Consider the following 21690-nt stretch of genomic DNA (forward strand, 5'->3'; position numbering starts at 1 on the left):
GCAGGGCTGATCCCAGAGCCAGCGTCCAGCTCAGGGACAGCCCTGGTCTTCTCGGCGGCCCTCCCTCTGTCAGCATCTCCTCCACTAACCTGGCTTACCACTGGGGCTCAGCAACTCTGCGAACTCCAGGCCCTCGAGGCTGCCCTGCCCACCCCCACTGCCCTGTGGACACTGTCTGCAGTTGGCCCCCTGCCTCTCCCCCAGACAAGGGTGGATGTCAGCACCCAGGCTTCAGATGCAAAAGCCCTGGGCTCCAAGTCCCTACCACCCCACCAGGGGCGTCCTGCTCTACCACGCGGGTGGGTGGGCGGGCGGCTGTGGCCTGTGTCCTTGTCTTCATTCTATGAAGATTTTCCTCCTGCTATTTGGAACCTGAAGCTGGAGAGGATCTTGGTGGCCTCTGTCAGTGGCAGCTCTGAGACCGGGCCTCCCAACTTGGCCCCACTGTCTGCACCCAGGAGCGGTGGAACGGGGCTGAGGGTCCTGAGAGCCCAGACTGCCCTGTCAGGCCTTGTCCAGCCCTGTCTCGGCTGCACGCTGCCCGGCGGGGCTGAGAATCCCCGTCTGCCACTCAGGGCTGATGAGGCCTTCAGTCAGCCCAAGTTTCCCTGGCTGGGTCTCAATTTCCCTGTCAGTAAAGGCAGCATTTTCAGGCATCCCTGAGACCAATCATGGGCATCCTGCAGACATGAGGTGGGCTGCTTGGCTCTCCCTCCCTGATCTGGGTTCCCCTGTGCCTTTCTCTGCAGGCAGCCACTGGGAGACCTTCTTCCAACATGTAGGGGTCACAAGGTAAGACACCCCCTGACCCTTGCACCAGCCTTAGAGGACTTCCCAGGCCCAAGAGAGGGTCAGGGAGGACCTGGAACCATCCACCACGCTGATGTTCTCCAGCCCCCGCATCCTCGGAGGCCCACCCCCCATGCCCCTCCTTGCCCTTCACAGGCTGGACCTGAAGGACATCCCCAACACCATCCGGCTGGTGGCCCCCGACCTGGGCATCCTGGTGGTCTCCTCTGTCTGCCTCGGCCTCTGCAAGCACCTCACACGGAAAGCCCAGCAGAGCCAGCGTGCCCAAGAGCTGGTGAGGGTGGTGGGCACTGGTCACATGTGTTGGGGGTTCATTCTAGATCTGTGGTCCCAGCCATCTGAGGGACTGCTGTTGTTTTTTTCTTAACAAATGTAGACTCTTTAGTTGTAAAAGTGAGTATGTGCTATTTACGAAGAGCAGAGATGCTGGAGGAGAGAGGAGGTTCAAGTCCGTTCCTGGCCCTCGCAACAGGGCAGGGTGTCCACATGAGGCCTGTTCCTACCAGGGCTCCATCTCTGGTTGGAAACATTCATGGACCCCAAGACAGTGTCTGTGCTCTTGGAAACTGTTTGTGGGGGGATTTATCAAGGCCAAGAAGCAGCAGGAATCGGCAGTGCAAGAAGATGGGTCTGTGCTAGAGAGCACCCTTGGACAGATGCCTGAGAAGCTGGGGGCCAAGGCCCTAAATCAGAGACTCTGTCTCTGGAGGGAGAGGCAGGGTCCAGCTCAGCTGCCACGAGGCTTAAGGGTCCAGCCCTGGGATTTCTGGGCTCCCAGCTGCTCCCCATGGGCAGGGCATGACTATCGAGGTCCTGGATGTCCTCCACTGCTGAACAGCTTTGCACGTCCCTACACGAGGACTGTGGTCACACGCCCAGCCCAGGCCCGCTCCTCCCATCCCCCACCCCCGGCCTTGGCCTCTGCCTGATGGGGCCTGGTCCCCAGGGCTCAGCCAGGATTTATGACCATCCGTGTGTCCTGGCACATAAACTCCCTGCCCGGAAGGTGCCAGGGAATATGGGCTCCTCCCACCTCACCTGTGTCCATCTGTCAGACATCTGACACTTGTCAGGCACGTGGGCCTCGACTGCCAGAGGAGCCAGAGAGGGGAAGGCACACCCCAAAGCCACACAGCAGATCAGGGCAGGGCAGCTCACCCTGAAGCTGGCCTGGCCTGCTATCCTCCCTATCCCTGTCCCCGTCCTGCAGGGCAGAGCTGGCACCACCTTCTCAGAGGTGGAAACGGGTCTGGAGGTCAAGTGGCTTTTCCAGGCATTTGGCAGTTTAGCCCAGGCCTCCTGGAACAGATTCACTGGGAAGGGGTGGGCAGGAAGGGAGAAAGGCCAGCCCCCCAGAGCACAGGGCTCTCCAGGTGGCATCTGGGCTGCTGGATTCTGGCCTGCAGGTGACCCTGGACAGGTCACCTTCATTTCTGAGCCATCCTGCCAGGCTCTGGCGTGGCCAGTGTGGACAGACTTCATAGTGAGGGGTGAGGGGTACTGGGCTCACCTGGGCACCTACAGGGCACAGTTTTAAAACCCAAAGTGAGGAGCTCCCAAACATGACTGCACGTGTGACACTGACTGGCAGAGTCCACGAGCACCTGGCCCACAGGGACACTCTCGCTCCAGGTGCATGCACATGTGTGCACGCATGCAGCAGGGTGCAGAGGCGGCTGCAGGTGGGACAGGAGAGGCGTGTGGAGATGTTTTCCAGGGCGTTCCAAGGGACCTGCTGGGTCAGGGTTGGCTGGCCTGGATGCCGCGGGTGCCGCAGGCACCTGTCCTTGGACCGGCAGCTGCTCTGTTCTTTCCACTCCCAGAGGCACTCACGTTCACACTGTTTCTCAGATTTCCCAGGGCTGGGGCCAGGCTGTGGGCGGGTGGCAGCAGGCCTGGCTGTTGTGTTTTCCTTCCAGCCCCTGGCTCCTGATTCTGGGGTGTGAGGGGACAGCCCTGGCAGGAGGGGAGCTCCTTGAACCTGACCAGCCTCACCTTCAGCTGCTGTGTGGTCTCAGGCCCCACCTGCCCTCCTTGCCCCTGCTCCCAGGCTTGGGTCTGCACCCCTCCTTGGGCCTCCTCAGCCCCCTGGAGTCCTGTGAGGGCAGGATCTGTCGGTTCATCTCTCCTGTCCAGTCTCCATCCCCCATTTTATAGATGGGGAGAGTCAGAGAGGTTGAGTAACTTGCCTAAGGCTGCACAGCACGGAGACTGTTGGAGCTGGGAGGGGCCAGATCTCCTGGCTCCAGAGCCTGTGCTCTCAGCCCAGGCACCTCGTCCCGCCCCAACAACTAGGAAAGGGCAGGCAGGGTGCCCAGGGGGCCGCCAGCCCGGGACATCTGACGACAGAGGCTATGTCTTTCCACCACACCCTGGCTTTCTCCGTGTCTGGGAAATAGCTCCGCTATGGGAAATCCTTAGTCAAGGCCAGGAAAAACAGGCCTGTCAGGTCTCTGTCCCCCCAACCCAGGCAGGTGCTGTCCCTTTTCCTCCAGGGCAGTCAGTCACCTCCATCCCTCCAGAGGGTCTGTGAGGGCAGGAGCACCCCCCACCCAACCAGGATGCAGCTAGTTTCTTGGGGGGCGGGACAGGGGGAAGGGCTGGCCACAAGGCTGGTGGGGGCACCCAGGAGATCCTGGTGCCTGGCTGTGTCCCTCAGGGCCCCCTTACTCCCCAGAGATCCCACAGGGTGCCAATGGGGCCCTGCTGCTTCCTGGGTATGTGGTTTGGGAGAGTCACCTGTCCCCTCCGAACTTGTTTCCAACCCCGTGTGACCCACTGTAGAGGGTCTGCAAGTGCCCTGTGAGCTGAGGTGTGGTGCAGGGTGTGAGCAGCTGCTTGCCTTCCCAAACCGTTTAGGGGCTTCAGGGACAGATGTGGGAGTCATGGCGCCCTCCCTGTCCTCCAGGGCCTGGTGGTCTAGATGGGGAGATAAAGAGATGCTCAAGGTGTTCTGGAACACTCCACAGCCAGCCTACACCAGTCAAGGACTGTGTGTCTTGGGGTGGGCAGGAAGGCCCACCAGCTTGTGAACTTGAGCGAAGAGGCAGGAAGGTGGGGGGGGGCCTCTGGACAAGGGGGACAGCTGGGGCCATTGGAGGGACAGCTGCGGTGTGGCGGAGCAAGGCCTACCTCACCCCAGCACTCCCAGCTGGGCAGACGTGGGGCTGGAGTGGTGGCCTCAGAGCTGGGAGCCTGATCTCCCCACTCCCCGTGACCTTGGCAGGATGATGACGAGAGGGACGTGGACAACAACACCCTGGAAGAGCTGCAGGGAGTTCCTACACTGGCCCCTACTCGGAGGTCACGGCTGGCCACCCGATTCCGGGTCACAGCCCACTGGCTGCTGGTGGCTGCTGGGCGGACGCTGGCTGTAGTGCTGCTCGCACTGGCAGGTACCCACTGAGGCAGGGGGCAGGGCCCCGGCACTGTCACCCTGAAGGGGCCTGGGAGCTCCTGATAACCCAGGAGAAGGGGGGTCATGCACCCCAGTTGGGCTGACCCTGTGCACCCCACCCGGCCCGGCAGGCATCGCCCACCCCTCGGCCTCATCCAGCGTCTACCTGCTGGCCTTCCTGGCCATCTGCACCTGGTGGGCCTGCCACTTTCCCATCAGCTCCCTGGGCTTCAGCGCTCTCTGCGCCATGGTGAGCTGCTTTGGCGCTGGGCATCTCCTCTGCCTCTACTGCTACCAGACACCCTTCGCCCAGGCCATGCTCCCACCTGCCAGCATCTGGGCCAGGTGAGGCCCCGCCCGGACAGCCCCCGGTCCTTGCTCTTGCCCTGGCCCTGCCCCGTTGCCTCGGTGGTCAGTGACAGGCTTTCTCCGGGCAGGGTGTTTGGTCTCAAAGACTTCGTGGGCCCCCCCAACTGCTCCAGCCCCAACGCACTGGTGCTCAATGCCAGCCACGACTGGCCGATCTACGTGAGTCCCGGCGTGCTGCTGCTGCTGTACTACACGGCGACCTCCCTGCTGAAGCTTCGCAGGCACCACCCCACAGGCCAGGTGCGTGCCTTCCCTCCACTTTCTTGGGGCCTGCCTCGGGGGGCGTGGGCTGAGCTCCCGGCTTTGGTCTCCGCAGAGGAAGGAGGAGGCTGTAGGGGATGAGGAACGCGAACTGGAGCTGGACGAGCTGGACCAGCAGCCCCAGGGCCAGGCGGGGGCTGCTGTTGCCCAGGACAGGGGTGCCGCCCAGGTGAGGAGTCCGGCTGCACTTTGGGGGTGTGGTTGGAGCCGTTGGCGTGCTGCTCATTTGGGTCCTCTACAGCCCGTGACGCCCATGGGGCCAGGTGCTGAGGCCGACAACTGCATCGTGCACGACCTGAGCGGCCGGACCCCCACCCAGCAGCACCCCTGTGAGTACCACACACAGACCCACGCGGGGACACCCCACCCTCCCTCGGGCACACGTGGGCATGCTGTGGTTTCCCAGATACTGGGTCCTGTTGGGCAAGGCCAGTGCTGCCCCCTGGTGGCCACTAGGTGGTCTGGCGCGTCCGCCCACTGCCTCTCCTGCTGGCTCCCAAGACCTGTGAGGGGCACCAGCTCTCTCAACCCCTGCCCCGAGGACTTGGCTGCTTGGCCCTGGCTCAGAGGCTGCCGTCCCAGGCAGATGTGGCCTGGATGCTGCGTGTTGACGCTATTGCCGTGGGCAGGGGATGGGGACTTCTGGGTGCTCTTCACCCTCCGCCTTGGTTTCCGTGTCATGATTTGAATGAAGCAGATGAAGTTGCTGGCCTTGGGGGCAGACACCCTGGGGATCTTGTGTGCACAGAGCTGGAAGGGGGCAGGGGCCGTCTTGTGCATCCGGTCCTTTCAGGGTCTTAGAAACCAAGGCCCAGAGGGGCAGGAACCGGCCAGGGTCACACAACATTTGGGAACAGAGTCAGACCCACCATTGTCGCCTGCTGGGCCCTGGCCTCTTGCCCTGCCATTGCCCACTGTCCACATTTTAGGGCAAAGCCAGGTGAGGTGCAGGGATTCCGGAGCACCCCACTTTGGGGCTTACCTCTGTCCCCCACTCCCAGTGCATCCCAGGCTGACTGAGCCTCGAGAGACGTCCCCAATGCAGAGCCTGGGCCACCTCATCATGGACCAGAGCTACGTGTGTGCCCTCATCGCCATGATGGTAAGAGTAGCTGCTGCTGGCACCTGCCACAGGCTTTCCCACAATGTGCCGGGAGGTGGGATGGCAGCTGAGGCCTTGTCCTCAGAGACAGAGCTGTGGCCCACTGGGCTGGGAGTCGCCCTCCCACCCACAGGTGTGCGTGCAGTGTGCGTGTGCGTGTGTGCACGTGTGGTGTGCGTCCTGTGCTGCTGAGCTCCGGGCTCAGCAGGTATGTTCCCCTCCTGCATGAGCGTCACTGTGGCGGGCTGGGTGAGCAGGGTGGGTGCAGCCAGGTGCACTCATCCCCTGCCTGCTGCCCTGGCTGCCCAGGTGTGGAGTATCACCTACCACAGCTGGCTGACCTTCGTGCTGCTGCTGTGGGCCTGCCTCATCTGGACAGTGCGCAGCCGCCACCAGCTGGCCATGCTCTGCTCGCCCTTCATCCTCCTCTACGGGCTGGTGCTGTGCTGCCTGCGCTATGTGTGGGCCATGGACCTGCGCCCCGAGCTGCCCACCACACTGGGCCCTGTCAGCCTGCGCCAGCTGGGGCTGGAGCACTCCCGCTACCCTTGCCTGGACCTTGGTGCCATGGTGAGTGAGTGTCTGCCTGCCACACCTGGGTGCTGGGTTCCATCCGATGACCTGCAAGGACGATGCTGTGCCATTCACTGTCCACTCACCTGTGGATGGAGGCTCTGGGAGGGCAGGGCCAGGTCCAATGGCCACCACAGGGCCCCCAATGGCCACCAGGGGCCAGTCCAGAGTAGTTGCTCGATGAGCATTTGGGGAGTGGGCGCTGCCCTGTGTCCCTGATGCTGTGTGTCAGCGTGCACTGTGTCTGTCAGACATGGGCTCCCTTAGCCTCCCACACAGCCCTGGGTCTCAGTGGCTTGTTGTCTGGGTCATTGTGTTCATGGGCACCCATAGGTCCCTGTGTGAGACAGGCGTGTGCCACAGTGCTGTCACATCTGTCACGTTTGCAGGCCAGTGAGTTGTATGTCATCACGTGAGACTTGTGAACCTGTGTGTGCAGATGTGTGTGCCAGCGTGTGCAGCCATGTGAACATGTGAGTGCACACGCATGCATGTGTGAATCCATGGCTGTGCAAATGTGTGAGCCTGGGTGTATGTGTAAACATCCCAGCATGTGTAAACTGTGTGAACACGTGAGCCTGCGAACGTGACACTGCATGTGAAACCTGTGTGCACACATAGGTGTGTCTGGCTCTGCGGATGTGTGCTTCTGTGCAAACACGAGTATGTGTGTAAGGATGTGAACCCATGTGTGAGCATGTGCGTATGCATGCATACGTGTGAGTCTATGGCTGCACATGTGTGCTTCTGTGCATCTGTGTGCGCACCTGTGTGAGTTGGAGAGCAGGGTTGTGGCTGGAGGGGGGCTGGTGCAGAGGGGCTGGTGCCGGCTGCGTCCCTGCCGAGGGCTCTCCCCTGGCCCCACATCGTGGCTGGGCCCTGCCTGTGGGAGGGGGTGCTGGGCCCCCCAGCCCTCAGTGACAACCCCCACCTTTCCCAGTTGCTCTACACTCTGACCTTCTGGCTCCTGCTGCGCCAGTTTGTCAAAGAGAAGCTGCTGAAGAAGGCGAAGGCCCCTGCTGTACTGACGGAGGTCACCGTGGAGGACACAGGTGAGTGGCGGGGCAGAGGCAGTGGGTGCCCTGCCCCCGCCAGCCTGACGCCATCGCCCTGCTTCCTGCAGAGCCCACGCGGGCGCGGACGCTGCTCCGGAGCCTAGGGGAGCTGGTCAAGGGCATCTACGCCAAATACTGGATCTTCGTGTGCGCCGGCATGTTCATCGTCGTGAGCTTTGCCGGCCGCCTCGTCGTCTACAAGATCGTCTACATGCTCCTCTTCCTGCTCTGCCTCAGCCTCTTCCAGGTGCCTGGGGGGACGGGGTGGGGCCCGGTGCACAGGGGTCCTGCTGATGCCCTCACTGCCACATCCCTGTCCCGACTGGCAGGTCTACTACAGCCTGTGGCGGAAGCTCCTCAAGGTGTTCTGGTGGCTCGTGGTGGCTTACACCATGCTGGTGCTCATCGCCGTCTACACCTTCCAGTTCCAGGACTTCCCCATGTACTGGCGCAACCTCACCGGCTTCACCAACGAGCAGTGAGTCTGGGCGGGTCAGCCGGGCCGCGTGGGGCTGTGTGATTTTTTTTCTTTTAAAGATGACAAGTATGGGGATCTTAACCCTTGGCTTGGTGTTGTCAGCACCACATTCTCCCAAGTGAGCCCCAAACTGGCCCCTCTGGGTGAGGTCTTGTGTAGGGCCATGTGGGGCCCATGCCCCCTGCTCACCTCCTCGGGGCCACAGTGGCTCCCTGCACGCCCGCCCCGTGTCCCACGGTGTTGCCTGGCAGCTGCATAGGTAGACCCCAGGGGTGTGGGGCTGGGCCAGGGCTGATGCCACCCCTGACGCCACCCTGTCCCCGCCAGGCTGGGCGACCTGGGCCTGGAGCAGTTCAGTGTGTCCGAGCTCTTCTCGAGCATCCTCATCCCCGGCTTCTTCCTGCTGTCCTGCATCCTGCAGCTGCACTACTTCCACCGGCCCTTCATGCAGCTCACAGACCTGGAGCACGTGCCCCCAGCCCACAGCCGCCGCCTGGGCTGGACTCACAGGTGTGGCCGCCACCCTCCCCAGCAGGCGGACTGAGCCTGTCGCTGCCTCCGATGGCTGCAGGCTCCCTCCGATGGCTGCAGGCTCCCACTCGGCTCACATCCCACCAGCACCGGCACAGACACAGATACAGGGAAGGGTTCCCCCTGGGCGGGGCAGAGGGGAGCCAGGGCCTCTGTATGGCCTTCAGATGCTGAGGGCCTCAGGCACTGGACCTTTTCTCACAGCCTGTGGGACTGGGGGCTGTGTGAGCATCATGGGGACTGAATGTCAGCTGACTGCATGCACCTGACCTGGAAACTACGGCAGAAACAGAACGAGGGTCACCGAGCAGAGGGGCGCAGGCGAGGCTTCCTTCAGCCCGGGGTGCAAGAGCGAGGGTGGGAACGGACAGAAGTAACCCTTTTGGCCCCTCCCAGGCAGGACGCAGCAAGCGTGGCTCCGCTGCTGCAGCAGGAGCAGGAGGTCCCCGGGGATCAGGAGCTGGGCACAGCTGGCCCCTACCAGGACACACAGGTCCCCGAAGGTAAGTCGGGCCAGGCCAAGCACAGCCCCAGCAAACAAACGAGTGCTGAGGGCTTGGGCCCCAGGTCCCGAGTCCACTGCCAGGTCCCTGCTGTGGGACGTTGACACAGTCCCCTCTGAGCCGCAGGAGCCTCGTCTATGCGCAGGACCCTCCTCACTGCTCCTGCCATTCCACAGGCACAGCCAGCAAGTGGGGCCTGGTGGCCGAGCGGCTGCTGGACCTGGCTGCCGGCTTCTCAGCCGTCCTCACCCACGTGCAGGTGCTGCTGCGGCGCCTGCTGGAGCTGCACGTCTTCAAGCTGGTGGCCCTGTATACCGTCTGGGTGGCGCTGAAGGAGGTGGGCACTGGCCGCCCCGAGCTCCGCTTCCGTGTCTGAATCGTGCCCCTCCGGCTCAGCCTCGCTGGCCTCCCTGGAGCCCAGTCGACTGCCATCCCTCCCTGCAGGTGTCGGCGATGAACCTCCTGCTCGTGGCGCTCTGGGCCTTCGCCCTGCCCTACCCCCGCTTCCGGCCCATGGCCTCCTGCCTGTCCACCGTGTGGACCTGCATCATCATTGTGTGCAAGATGCTGTACCAGCTCAATATTGTCAACCCCCACGAGTACTCCAGCAACTGCTCCCAGGTCTGCCCACCACACCAGCCCTCATGGGCGGTGACCGCAGGAAGCTCCAGGCAGCTCCATGCTCCCGAACCCACCTTCGGGGCTGCTGCTTCGGCTCAGGGTGGTCAGCGATGGGTGCAGAGGGGCCATCCCTTGGGGGATGGGGGACTTCCTGGGAGAGGTGTCTTTTGACCTGGTCTGGGTGGGATCAGAGGCTGACTTCCCTGACGCTGAGATGTCCTCAGGCTCAGAGGCGTGTCCTGACTGAGTGGGTCCCCTGATGAAGGTCATGGGGTGAGGGGCACTGAGGTCAGAAGCCTCCTGCTGAAGGAGGAGAGAGAGGCTGCTGAGGACAGTCCCTGCCTATGGCCTCCCTGTTTCCCAAACACCTGGTACCCTCACCTGTTAAAGGTGGCTCCGAGGCCAAGAGCCCCCACGCGTCCCCTGGTTGGGGCAGCTGAGGGTGTGGGGCAGGACTGGAGACAGGGCTGGTGGTCTTGCCCCTGCCCACCTGGGTTCCAGCCTGGGAGAGGGTGCTAACACCTGTTCCTCTCTGCCAGCCCTTCCCCAACAACACCAACCTGCAGATGACAGAGATCCACCAGTCCCTGCTGTACCGGGGGCCCGTCGACCCCGCCAACTGGTTTGGGGTGCGGAAGGGCTATCCCAATCTGGGCTACATCCAGGTGAGTATGGAGGGCAGGTGGGGCGGAGCAGGGTGGGCTGGCCAGGCTGGTGGGGCAGGTGGCCCCTGACTGTCCCACCCTCCACAGAACCACCTGCAGGTGCTGCTGCTGCTGGTATTTGAGGCTGTGGTGTACCGGCGCCAAGAGCACTACCGCCGGCAGCACCAGCTGGCCCCCCTGCCCGCCCAGGCTGTCTTCACTGACGGCACCCGCCAGCAGCTCGACCAGGACCTGCTCAGCTGCTTCAAGTACTTTGTCAACTTCTTCTTCTACAAGTTCGGGCTGGAGGTGAGGCCGGGGCGTGTGCCTCCCACCCTACCTGGGTGGGGCTCGGCCAGCTGTGGGGTTGCGCTGAGCCTCTGCAATGTGCACCTGTGTGCAGTCCCCGCCTCGGGGCTGCCTGGGGTACAGAGGGGACCCAGAGGAGGCAGGAAGCCGCTGGGGCTGGGTCCTCGCGGGGAGGAGGCATGGGTGCATGAGGAAGGGGCCTGGGTTAGAGCCTCACTGCGTGGAGTGCAATGCCCTGAGTCTCGGTTTCCCTGGCATGTAGAGACATGTCCAGCCTCCCCAGCACTCCCAGGTGGGTGGTGTGGGCCGTCGTGAGCCTCGGCTGCACTGAGCCTGCCCCGACCTCCAGGTTGGCTGTGGCCCTCTGAGCCTGCTGCCTGCTGGGGCCTGAGGCTGGCCAGGATGGTCCCTTCCCCCAAGCACAGTCCATCCCCCATATCCCCCCGTCACGCCCCCAGATCTGCTTCCTGATGGCCGTGAACGTGATTGGGCAGCGCATGAACTTCATGGTCATCCTGCATGGCTGCTGGCTGGTGGCCATCCTCACCCGCCGGCGCCGTGGGGCCATCGCCCGCCTCTGGCCCAACTACTGTCTCTTCCTCACACTCTTCCTGCTGTACCAGTACCTGCTGTGCCTGGGCATCCCGCCAGCGCTGTGCATCGGTGAGTAGGCGGCGCGTGTGCAGTGTGGGGTTTGTGGCCGCGTGGAAGCCGTGGGAGTGTTTTCCGCCTACCCTGGCTCCCATCTGCCCTCCTGGACTTGGCTGTGGCACTCCCCCTCCCCGCTTGCCCCTGCACAGCCTGGCCCCAGTGAGCCCATCCCCACGGTGTGTATCCCCCACGGGCTGCACCCGCTGCAGCTGTGTTGTCTCTCTGGGGTGGGACCTGGCCTCCTGCTTGGTCTCTCTGCATTCGTTGCTTTCTTTTCCTTTTTTGCCCAATATTCTATTGGGAAAATTTTCAAACCTTGAGAAAAGTTGCAAGAATAGTATAAGGGACACCTATGTGCTCTCTCTGGCCATATGAGAGTTAGTCGTGACATTTCATGCCAAATGCTGTCTCAAGCATGTGTCTTCAGACTGGGACATCCCTCTGTGATTGCAGCATGGTGGCCATTCATGGCAGTCCGTCTCTGGCAGTAGCGTCATCTAACATGCTGTTTGCATTCAAACCGCCCCATCCACACAGCAACGCCCTTTGTAGTTGTTTGCTTCTGATGCAGGATCCAGTTGACATCTGCATCGAGTCTTTGGTCTCCTTTGGTCCGGACTGTCCCCACCTCTTGACATTTCTAGAGAGCCAGGCCAGTGGTTTTGCAGAATGCCCTGAGGTCTGCATTTATCTAGCTGTTCCCGAATGCTCGGCTGCTGGTGAATACCTTGGACAAGATGACACAGGGTGGGATGGTCTGGCATGGCTCAGGGACTTGGTGTCGGCACAACCCACAACCTGGGTGTCAAGTTCACCCATCTGGCTTGTTCAGAGTGTCCCCACTGGCCCGGTGCCTCGATACTCCAGATGTGCAGAGTCCTTCCCCACACTGGTTCCCGGCGTGGTTAGCTGCGAGTGATTCACAAAGTGGGATTTTCTGTTTCTATTACCTGGACACGCTCACCAGGTGGCCTTTCTGTCAGGGAGCGCTGTGCCCGCTCCCCTTCCCTTGTTACATGTTTCCTCTTTCTGAATGTGTGGTAGCCCCTCCTGCCGTCACGTTCATGGCCACTGTGTAGATCCGGCCCACACGAGCCCTTCTGACATGCTTCGTTAGTGTTGCTCAGAGTTGGGTCCGGCAAGGCGCAGCGTCCACAGCCAGAGTCTCCTTCTCGGTGTCCAGCACCCAGGAACCCCCTGTCCCATGGTGGAGCTCCTGTTCCAGCCACCTCTAACTTTGCCTTTTCTGGAATGTCTCAGAAATGGGTTCACACAGCGTGTCACTGTCTTTCAGGAAGCAGAATGTGTTTGAGACTCACCCAAGTCGAAAGATCAGTTGTTCATCACTTCTTGGTTTTTTTGTTTTTAACTTTTTGCATAGACTTACCGAAGAGCTGAGAAGCCCCCAGATACCCCTCACCCGCTCTTCCCTAGCACCCGCCTCTTATGTAAGCCAAGGACCAAAACTAAGCAGGAGACTCTGGTGTGGATCTCCCAGCTGGCCACAGAACTGCAGGCTTTCTGTGTGTCTCACTGGGCCTCCCAGTCGCCCTCCTGACCCAGACCCCTGCAGGACCCCACGTGGCATTTAGCCATCCTGCCTTCCTCGTCTCCTCCTGTTGGGGGCAGTTCCTGGCTTTCCTGGTCTTCATACTTTAAGAATTTTGAGGTTCCCTGGCCATTGTTTTGTAGATCGTGCCTCAGTTTGAGATTGTCTGGTGACTTTCCACTGGACCCGATTACTTGTTTGGGGCAACAGTTCCACAGGGGTGACACTTCCTTCTCAGTGGGTCACGTTAGCGTCAGCGTGTCTCATCACTGGTGACACTACCCTTCAGCACTCAGGCACCGTGGTGTCTGCTGGGTTTTTCCATGTGAAGTCAGTATTTTTCTCTTTATAATTAATAGGTATTTATTAGTAAATATTTACCTTAAGACTGTGCAAATATCCTGTTTCTCCTTAAACTTTCACCCACTAATGTCACCATCTGTCGGTGGATCTTGCCTGTAGCAATCATCTGTCTGGTTTTCGATAGTACTCTTCCGGCATGTTTTTCTTCTTTGGTGGCTGGCCAGCATGGGGATCCACACCCTTGACCTTGGAGCTATCAGCACCAGGCTCTCATGGACTGAGAAGCCGGCCAGCCCTTCACTGGTTTTCTGATGGTGACTTCGTGCTTCTCTGCTTAGTTGGTGTCTTCTGTAAGGGAGTGTGGTCCCCGCTCCCCGTCCGTGTGTTCATTCAGGTATCTGTGTCCACGTGGCACTGTTTTCTTCTCTGGGATCTGCTGCAGTGCCATCCATCTGCTCATGTTGTCCTGGCTCTGGCCCCTGGGGTGGGCTGGCTTCTGGCCCTCTCCATGTGCTGTGCCAGCCTTTTCAAGCACATCCATGTTTTCTCTCGGGTGCTCCTGCGTCACCCTGGGCTCCCTGCCCACCCTGAGGCCAGCCATGCTCCATGAGCCCCAGTTCCCTTTCAGGAGAGTGAGATTTCCAGACCTGGATCTGGGTGCTCGTAGCCACAGGGGCCACTGCTTCTGGGTCCTCTTGGCCGATGGTGCACAGCTGTCTTCACTGTTTCTAAAGTTCCTGAGGTTGGCTTCTTTCTTCCTGTCCCCTCTGGCGAAAAGGTGTGTCGTAGGAAAGGTGTGTCGTAGGAACGTAATCCAGTCTGCACTCCGCCCTGGGCTGCCCAACATCCAGGGGGAATCTGTTTTTTGAGCATAGTAAAATTCACCCTGTGGCATTCAGTTCTGTGGATGTTGACAAAGGCACGGGCTGTGTGTTCACATCCACAGCCCTCAAGAGACATCCCCACCACTGGAGTGTTTCAATGCGACCCCTCTGTCCTCAGCCCCCCCCACACCCGGAAACCACTGATCTGTTTTCTGTCCTTATTGTTTTGTCTTTCAAGAATGTCCTGTAAGCAAAGTCACTCAGCATGTAGCCTTTTGGTTCTAGCTTCTTTCATTTAGCAAAATGGATTTAAGATTCATCTAGGTTGTTTCGGGCATTGATACTTTGCTGCTGAGTCATATTCCAGGGATGTGTATCTTGGTTGTTTAACCTGTCGCCCACTGAAGCGCATCAGGGTTGTTTCCAGCTTTGGGCTATTATTATATTACATAAATATAAATATAATCTTACTTGTGTTATCATATCATATATCATCTGAACCACGATGCATTCCAAATGCCGCCTCTTGTCAGAGAGGCCTGCCCCACCCACCCCATCTCAGGTGAAGTTACCTGCCCATCTCTGGCCTGTCACTTAGTTCCTTTCCCCCAGGGAGCCTGGTGCACCATTCATGTCAGAATGCACTGGAATCTCTGGGCTTCGGAGCTCTCAAGCCTCCAAGTGTGAGTGGGTCTGTGTTGGGACTGTGCGTGTGTGTGAGCGAGTGTGAGAAGGGTTCCCAGTGGACACTGGATTGTCTGTGATGGAATCACAGGCCCCCGAAGCCACTGGTCAGCAGACAAGGATGGGCCCTCCTCACACCTCTTCCCCTGCAGACTACCCATGGCGCTGGAGCCAGGCCATCCCCATGAACTCTGCACTCATCAAATGGCTGTACCTACCCGACTTCTTCAGGGCCCCCAACTCCACCAACCTCATCAGTGAGTGCCCACCCGGGCTGGGGCCCGCCTCCCAACTCGCCACTGCCTGGGGGCGGAGGGGGGGGGGGGTTCACTGGAGGCCATGAAGGCTCCGCACACAGGACATGCAGCGGGTGAGCAGGGACCCTTGTCTGGAGCCAGATGAGGGGATGGGTGGTCCAGGCCTCACCCTGCCAGCCAGGCCAAAGTCCTGTTTCCCCAGCTGGGGGGCCTTTGTCCAAGAGTGGACACCCCATGTTCCAGGCACATCCACGTGGTACTGAGAGGCCCTGACTCAGGGCACACACAAGGACATGTTGAGGAGCACGCATGCACACCCAGGTGTACAGATCAAGCCTGTTCCTAGGTGTGCACAGATTGATGTCCCCACAGTGTGCAGTCATGCCTATCAGCCCATGTTCCCTGACACATATGTGCACAGATGCAGCACGGGCACACGTGCCCTTGTGCAGACCGCATACACTGGTACTCACACGGGTAGATGTGTGTCCACCCCGCAACCCGCGCACAGTGGTGCACTCTCTGGTCTGGGGTAGGAGGTGCCCTCTGCAGCAAGTGTTCCAAACTGACATGTGCGTGGGACAGCCCGGCAGTGTCCCCTGTGTCCTGCAGGTGACTTCCTCCTGCTGCTCTGCGCTTCCCAGCAGTGGCAGGTGTTTTCAGCCGAGCGTACCGAGGAGTGGCAGCGCATGGCCGGTGTCAACACTGACCACCTGGAGCCACTGCGGGGGGAGCCCAACCCCGTGCCCAATTTCATCCACTGCAGGTGGGTCCCATGCTACATAGGGGCCTTTGCGGGAGGGCCATGGTCGGGGCACCACAGTGACGACCCCGCCTGGCAGGTCCTACCTCGACATGGTGAAGGTGGCTGTCTTCCGCTACCTGTTTTGGCTGGTGCTGGTAGTGGTGTTCGTCACAGGAGCCACCCGCGTCAGCGTCTTTGGGCTGGGCTACCTACTGGCCTGCTTCTATCTGCTGCTGTTTGGCACTGCACTGCTGCAGAAGGACACACGTGCCCGCCTGGTGCTGTGGGACTGTCTCATCCTGTACAACGTCACCGTCATCATCTCCAAGAACATGCTCTCGGTGAGCCTGGCCCTGCGCCCCTGCCCCCTGCCCCCTGCCCTGGTGGCTCAGTTGACTCCCCTCCCGCCCCCAGCTCCTGTCCTGCGTCTTTGTGGAGCAGATGCAGAGCAGCTTCTGCTGGGTCATCCAGCTCTTCAGCCTCGTGTGCACCGTCAAAGGCTACTACAACCGTGAGTGGGTGTGGGCGCGGGGCGGGGAGGGGCGCATGGGGACACCGCTGCTTCTCGGCCCTGATGCCTGCCCCATGCCGGTGCCTGTCTGCAGCCAAGGAAATGATGGGCAGGGACCAGGACTGCCTGCTGCCCGTGGAGGAGGCCGGTGTCATCTGGGACAGCATCTGCTTCTTCTTCCTGCTGCTGCAGCGTCGGGTATTTCTCAGCTACTACTTTCTTCATGTCAGGGTTGACCTCCAGGCCACTGCCTTACAGGCCTCCAGGTTGGTTCCCGTCTCAGGGCTGGGCGGGGGCACCACTGGGCACCGAGCAGACACTGTGGCTCTGTGCCACTGGCGAGTCACCTAGGGGGATAGTGCTGTCATGTGCAGCTCCCACAGCCGAGCACTGGATCTCAGTTAGAGGAAACAGGCTGAGCCCCAGGAAGGAGCGAGGTCCCAGCCAGGGCTCTGCCATCAGCTGGAGTTTTGCCCCCAGCTTATTGCCCCTGCTGGCCCGAGTGCACCCTGCTGGAGGGCTGTGCTGCAGTCTCGCACTTCCGTGGGGACTTTGGCTTACAGCCAGCTCTACCTGCCTCCCCTGAAGCTCTGGTGGGTGGGCGGGCGTCATGCAGACATGCCTCTTGACTTGTTCGGTTTCCTACCTGAGACCAGAGGGAGCAGGAGGGTCTCTCCTCTCTCACCTCACACAACGCTGGGGGCGCAGGTGGCAGCAGATGCCTCCCCAGTGACTGCTCCGCTGTCCAGTGAGGGTGCTCAGGAGAAGGGGGCCCAGCAGGAGCAGGGAGGACCGGCAGGTGCCCCAGAGGTGGGGGAGGAGCCCACAGAGCTGGAGCTTGGCCCCTGGGTTCTCACACCACCTCTCCCTTCCCCACAGGGGCTTTGCCCTCTACAACGCTGCCAACCTCAAAAGCATCGAGTCCCACCGCAAGGCAGAGGAGAAATCCCTGGCTCAGCTGAAGAGACAGTAGGTGCCCTCTGGGTGGGGACACCTCGGGCTCTTCTGACCAGCCTGGTGCTCAGAGCCCCCTCCCACCCGACAGGATGGAGCGCATCCGCGCCAAGCAGGAGAAGTACAGGCAGGGCCAGGCAGGCCGTGGCCGCCACCAGGACCCCGAGGACCCCAGCCAGGAGCCAGGTGAGCTCCATGGAGCCTGGCACCTCAGAGGGCTCCCATGTCCAGGCATGTCTGTGCCTGCTGGAGCCTGCCTGCACCTGTGTCATGTGACGTCCCCGCAGGAATGTCAGCCCGTCTGTCCTGTGCCATGTGGTCACCTTCTGTCCTGGCAGGCCACACGGCTGCCCCGTGACTGTCCGTCTGCACGTGTGTGCTCTCTTCTCCATCCCCCCACAGCTCTGAGCCATGAGGCACCACGAGGCCCCCTCCATTGCTGCGGGGGCTCCGTATCTGTCCCTGTCTGTCCCTGCCATGTGGCTGCCCTTGTCCCCAAGGTGGTTGCGCTCACAACCTCCCTGGTCCCACCTGTGCCTCTGCTGCTGCCTCACGCTCGCTCTGCCCCCCACAGGGCCCGGCAGTCCAGGGGGCTCCTCCCCGCCACGGCGACAGTGGTGGCGGCCCTGGCTTGACCATGCCACAGGTACCCCTGACGGGCCTGCCCATGACCACCCTCTCAGACCCTCCACGGCCCGTCTGCAACCCGCCCGCTTTCGTGGCTGCTGTCTCCCCGCCCTTCAGCTTCATTCTCCCTTCCTGCTGGACCCAGGCCCTAGGCTGTGGGACGTCGTGGCCCCTGCTGGGTGGGGGTGTCGCCCTGGTTACAGGTCTCTGGCCTGAGCATGTTTGCTTTTCCCTGCTATCCTGAACCCCTTCGCCAGTGGAAGCTCCCATTACTGGCTAAGTGTCAAGTTAGCCCAGGTTCCCCAACAATGAACTCTGCGTTTTCCTCCTGTGTTGTCTGAATTTTCGCCAACGACCTGTGGTCTGTCCTCTCTGCACCCCCTGCTGGCCCTGCTCCGTACCTGTCCTTCCTGGTCCAGTCTGATCTCGTCCCACTGCTCTGGCCTATGTCCTATGACGCGCTGGTGTCCTGCAGCCTGCTGATGCTCTCTGCACGGGGCACTTCCCACGGGAGGGGTGGCACTTGGGCCTTGCCTATGCTGGGGGGTAGGATGCTGGGGGAACTCACGCTGGGCACCCTGAACTTAAGAAATGAACCTGGGGGACTGTCAGAGAAGGGCAGCCCTACCTGGGGGAGCCAGCTCTTAGCTCCGCCCTGCCCGCAGTCATCCACTCCGGGGACTACTTCCTGTTTGAGTCAGACAGCGAGGAGGAGGAGGCCCCGCCAGAGGACCCCAGGCCGTCTGCACAGAGTGCCTTCCAGGTGAGGTAGGAGGGTCCCCCACCTGCACTCCTCTGTCCGTGCAGCTCGTGGGCAGGGGCAGCAGATCATGGGCTGCTACCTGCCCCTCTGCCTACTACCTCCCAAAGTCCTAACTCTGACCACTCCAGGTTATGGTGGCTGCCAGGGGCCTAGCCTGTGCGAAGGGCTCAGTATGTGTTTGCTGGACTCACATTTGTGTCTTGGGGCTAGGAGGAGCCTCTCATCCATCTTTGGGTCCCTGATTCTTAGTGTGGGGCCCTGGTGCTGGGTGAGCTGCAGGCACTGTGTCCTACCTCCACAGCCCCTCCGGAACCCCATTTCCAGAGAAGGATTAGGGAGGTGATGGTCCCCAGCTGGGTGCGGACAGAGTGGGGATCTAGTGCCAGGCCCACCCGGCCCCAGGCTCCTTCTCAGGCTCAGAGGAGGGGGGCTGAATTGGATCTGAGGATTGGGGAGGCCATGGTCCTAACCCAGAGGGTCTGGCCCACAGATAGCATACCAGGCATGGGTGACCAACGCCCAGACGGTGTTGAGGCAGCGGCAGCAGGAGCAGGCACAGCAGGAGCAGGCAGGGCAGATGCCCACTGGTGAGTTGAGCGACCTATGGGCTCTGGTGTGGGAGCTGCATGGTCGCAAGACACTGACCAGCACCCCTGTGTCCAGGAGACAGCTCAATCCAGGAGGTGGAGTTGGAGTTGGAGAACGAGGTGGCAGGTGCGTGGGCCCAAGGGGCTAGGGGCCGGGGACTCTCCCACCTACAGGCCACTCCTCCAGCAACCCTGCCACCCCCCTGCAGGCCGCAGCCATGTGATGCAACGGGTGCTGAGCATGGTGCAGTTACTGTGGGTGCTGGGGCAGGCGCTGGTAGACGGGCTGACACGTTGGCTGCAGGCCTTCACCAGGCACCACAGCACCATGAGCGACGTGCTGCGTGCTGAGCGCTACCTCCTGACGCAGGAGCTGCTGCAGGTGAGCTGCACCCCGCCCATGGCCACAGCCCTCCCTGCCATTCCCACGGCCCTGCCCAGTCATACCTGCCACACCCCTACGTCCATCACACTCCCGTGTCCACGCTGGTCTGCGTGCGGGATGTAGAGCTGGGATACAATCTGGGCAGCCTGAGACCCCTCCACATGCCCAGCAGAGCGGAGAGGTGCATCCAGGCGTGTTGGACCAGCTGTATACCAGCGCAGGCGAGGCCACGCTGCCAGGCCCCTCAGAGGCCCGTGATGCACCGAGCACAGCATCAAGGTAGGTGCAGGGGGCTGAGGGGGCAGGGGCCAAGGCAGGCCCAACCCCACCCCGCCTGCCCTCAGCCCCAAAGCAAGGGTTTTCCTCTGAGTTCCTGAGCCGCCCACATCAGCTGGCTTGGCACCACCTGGCCCGCCTGACCCTCACCGTCCTTCTTGTCCACTAAGGGACTTTGAGGCACTCCAGCCCCCTCCACCACTCCCCAGAGCCCCAGGGGCTGGCAGAGAAGGGGCCAGCTCTGTGACCTGGCTTCTTCTCCCACAGTGGGCTGGGGGCCGAGGAGCCACTGAGCAGCATGACCGAGGACACCAGCAGCCCCCTGAGCACTGGCTACAACACCCGCAGCGGCAGCGAGGAAATCGTCACTGAGCCTGAGCCCAGGGACCCTGAGGCTGGGGCTTCCCTTCGCGGCTCCCAGGAGCTTCTGGCCGGTGTTCGTACCCAGATGCGCACAGCCAGTGAGCTGCTGCTCAACAGGTGCGAGAGTCGGGGGTTGGCAGGAGGGCCTGCGGTGTCATGAGGAGGTAGCTGAGTCCGCATGGAGCCCAGGCCCATTGGGAGCCCGTGACCTTGACAGCCGACTGGGCATTTGCGCCTGAGAGGGGGTCCCGGGGCACACCTGAAGCTCATGGTTCTGCTGCAGGCGCCTGCGCATCCCAGAGCTGGAGGAGGCTGAGCAGTTTGCAGAGGGGCAGGGCCGGGCGCTGCGGCTGCTGCAGGCCGTGTACCAGTGCGTGGCTGCGCACTCGGAGCTGCTTTGCTACTTCATCATCATCCTCAACCACATGGTCACGGCCTCAGCCACCTCCTTGGTGCTGCCCGTGCTTGTCTTCCTGTGGGCCATGCTGTCCATCCCGCGGCCCAGCAAGCGCTTCTGGATGACGGCCATCGTCTTCACCGAGGTGGGCGGCGGCCAACAGGGAGGGGGGGGTAGCCTGGCCCCGCCGTGCTGAGCCCCCTCCCCTGCAGGTCACGGTGGTCACCAAGTACCTGTTCCAGTTTGGCTTCTTCCCCTGGAACAGCCACGTGGTGCTGAGGCGCTACGAGAACAAGCCCTACTTCCCGCCACGCATCCTGGGCCTGGAGAAGACTGACGGCTATATCCACTATGACCTGGTACAGCTCATGGCCCTTTTCTTCCATCGTTCCCAGCTGCTGGTGAGCACCAGGCACCGACTGGGGGTGGGTGGTGCTTCTCAGCGCCCTGGTGCTCTCCAGTCCAGGAGGCCAGGCTGGGTGCTGCTCGGGGTAGGCGTGGCCATCCTGCCTGGTCTGAGCACTGCCCAGTGCCCAGGCTGGCCTCCTCGCCACCCCTTGCCCTTTCTGCAGTGCTACGGCCTCTGGGACCATGAGGAGGACCCGCTGTCCAGAGAGCAGGACCGGAGGAGCAGGAAGGAGCAGGGCACTGAGGAGAAGCTGGTGGCCCCACTGGGACCCCAGACTGAGGCAGACACAGGGCCCCAGGAGGAGCCAGGGCTGGCTGGGGCCACCACCAAGGACCACATCCAGGTGGAAGCCGGGGTCGGACCTAAGAATGGGATCCCAGAGCCCCAAGTGGTGCCGAAGACCCGCGACACGAGGCGCATCAACCTACGTTTCAGGAGGAGGAAGGACAGCCCAGAACCCAAAGAACCGGCAGCTGTCGGTATAATACCTCTGATCACAGTTTCTAGACCACGTGGTTCTGGGGCGGAGCTGCTGGCCCTCTGGCCACATTGCTGGGGAGGTGGATGAGTCACATGAGATGGCCAGGCCCAGCGTGGGGGCCGTCTGCGTTCCAGAACAACACTTTGGGCCGTGGGCTTCTGGCTGTTTCAGGGGAACCTGCAGAAGCTGCCCTCCTAGGCTCCTGCCCCAGGGCTGCCCCTCCAGGCACAGGGGAGAGGCCTGTTGGCCTGGGCTGGCCCCTCAAGGCTGC

The 21690-nt window shown here is 61.6% G+C and overlaps 1 protein-coding gene across 2 annotated transcripts in view; it reads left to right on the top strand.

Annotated features, from left to right (window-relative positions):
• PIEZO1 (piezo type mechanosensitive ion channel component 1 (Er blood group)) overlaps nucleotides 1-21690 on the top strand; it is a 65336-nt gene that overhangs the window by 38303 nt on the left and 5343 nt on the right. For both annotated transcript variants that reach the window (XM_063109346.1, XM_063109347.1), the window contains exons 4-39: nucleotides 750-792; nucleotides 946-1084; nucleotides 4037-4205; nucleotides 4339-4552; nucleotides 4645-4816; nucleotides 4893-5006; nucleotides 5079-5166; nucleotides 5839-5939; nucleotides 6249-6509; nucleotides 7453-7564; nucleotides 7636-7814; nucleotides 7897-8045; nucleotides 8373-8555; nucleotides 8973-9079; nucleotides 9256-9416; nucleotides 9524-9700; nucleotides 10240-10365; nucleotides 10453-10653; nucleotides 11112-11316; nucleotides 14817-14921; nucleotides 15534-15687; nucleotides 15764-16007; nucleotides 16081-16177; nucleotides 16272-16443; nucleotides 17057-17146; nucleotides 17223-17317; nucleotides 17706-17777; nucleotides 18424-18521; nucleotides 19012-19108; nucleotides 19185-19235; nucleotides 19318-19490; nucleotides 19666-19772; nucleotides 20037-20249; nucleotides 20416-20674; nucleotides 20742-20930; nucleotides 21102-21417. In XM_063109346.1, the coding sequence (XP_062965416.1) occupies nucleotides 750-792; nucleotides 946-1084; nucleotides 4037-4205; nucleotides 4339-4552; nucleotides 4645-4816; nucleotides 4893-5006; nucleotides 5079-5166; nucleotides 5839-5939; nucleotides 6249-6509; nucleotides 7453-7564; nucleotides 7636-7814; nucleotides 7897-8045; nucleotides 8373-8555; nucleotides 8973-9079; nucleotides 9256-9416; nucleotides 9524-9700; nucleotides 10240-10365; nucleotides 10453-10653; nucleotides 11112-11316; nucleotides 14817-14921; nucleotides 15534-15687; nucleotides 15764-16007; nucleotides 16081-16177; nucleotides 16272-16443; nucleotides 17057-17146; nucleotides 17223-17317; nucleotides 17706-17777; nucleotides 18424-18521; nucleotides 19012-19108; nucleotides 19185-19235; nucleotides 19318-19490; nucleotides 19666-19772; nucleotides 20037-20249; nucleotides 20416-20674; nucleotides 20742-20930; nucleotides 21102-21417 (5433 nt within the window). The remainder of the gene's footprint in view (nucleotides 1-749; nucleotides 793-945; nucleotides 1085-4036; nucleotides 4206-4338; nucleotides 4553-4644; nucleotides 4817-4892; nucleotides 5007-5078; nucleotides 5167-5838; nucleotides 5940-6248; nucleotides 6510-7452; nucleotides 7565-7635; nucleotides 7815-7896; nucleotides 8046-8372; nucleotides 8556-8972; nucleotides 9080-9255; nucleotides 9417-9523; nucleotides 9701-10239; nucleotides 10366-10452; nucleotides 10654-11111; nucleotides 11317-14816; nucleotides 14922-15533; nucleotides 15688-15763; nucleotides 16008-16080; nucleotides 16178-16271; nucleotides 16444-17056; nucleotides 17147-17222; nucleotides 17318-17705; nucleotides 17778-18423; nucleotides 18522-19011; nucleotides 19109-19184; nucleotides 19236-19317; nucleotides 19491-19665; nucleotides 19773-20036; nucleotides 20250-20415; nucleotides 20675-20741; nucleotides 20931-21101; nucleotides 21418-21690) is intronic.

The sequence above is a fragment of the Cynocephalus volans genome, chromosome 10 (genome assembly GCF_027409185.1).
Source record: "Cynocephalus volans isolate mCynVol1 chromosome 10, mCynVol1.pri, whole genome shotgun sequence".
NCBI classification, from domain to species: Eukaryota; Metazoa; Chordata; class Mammalia; order Dermoptera; family Cynocephalidae; genus Cynocephalus; species Cynocephalus volans.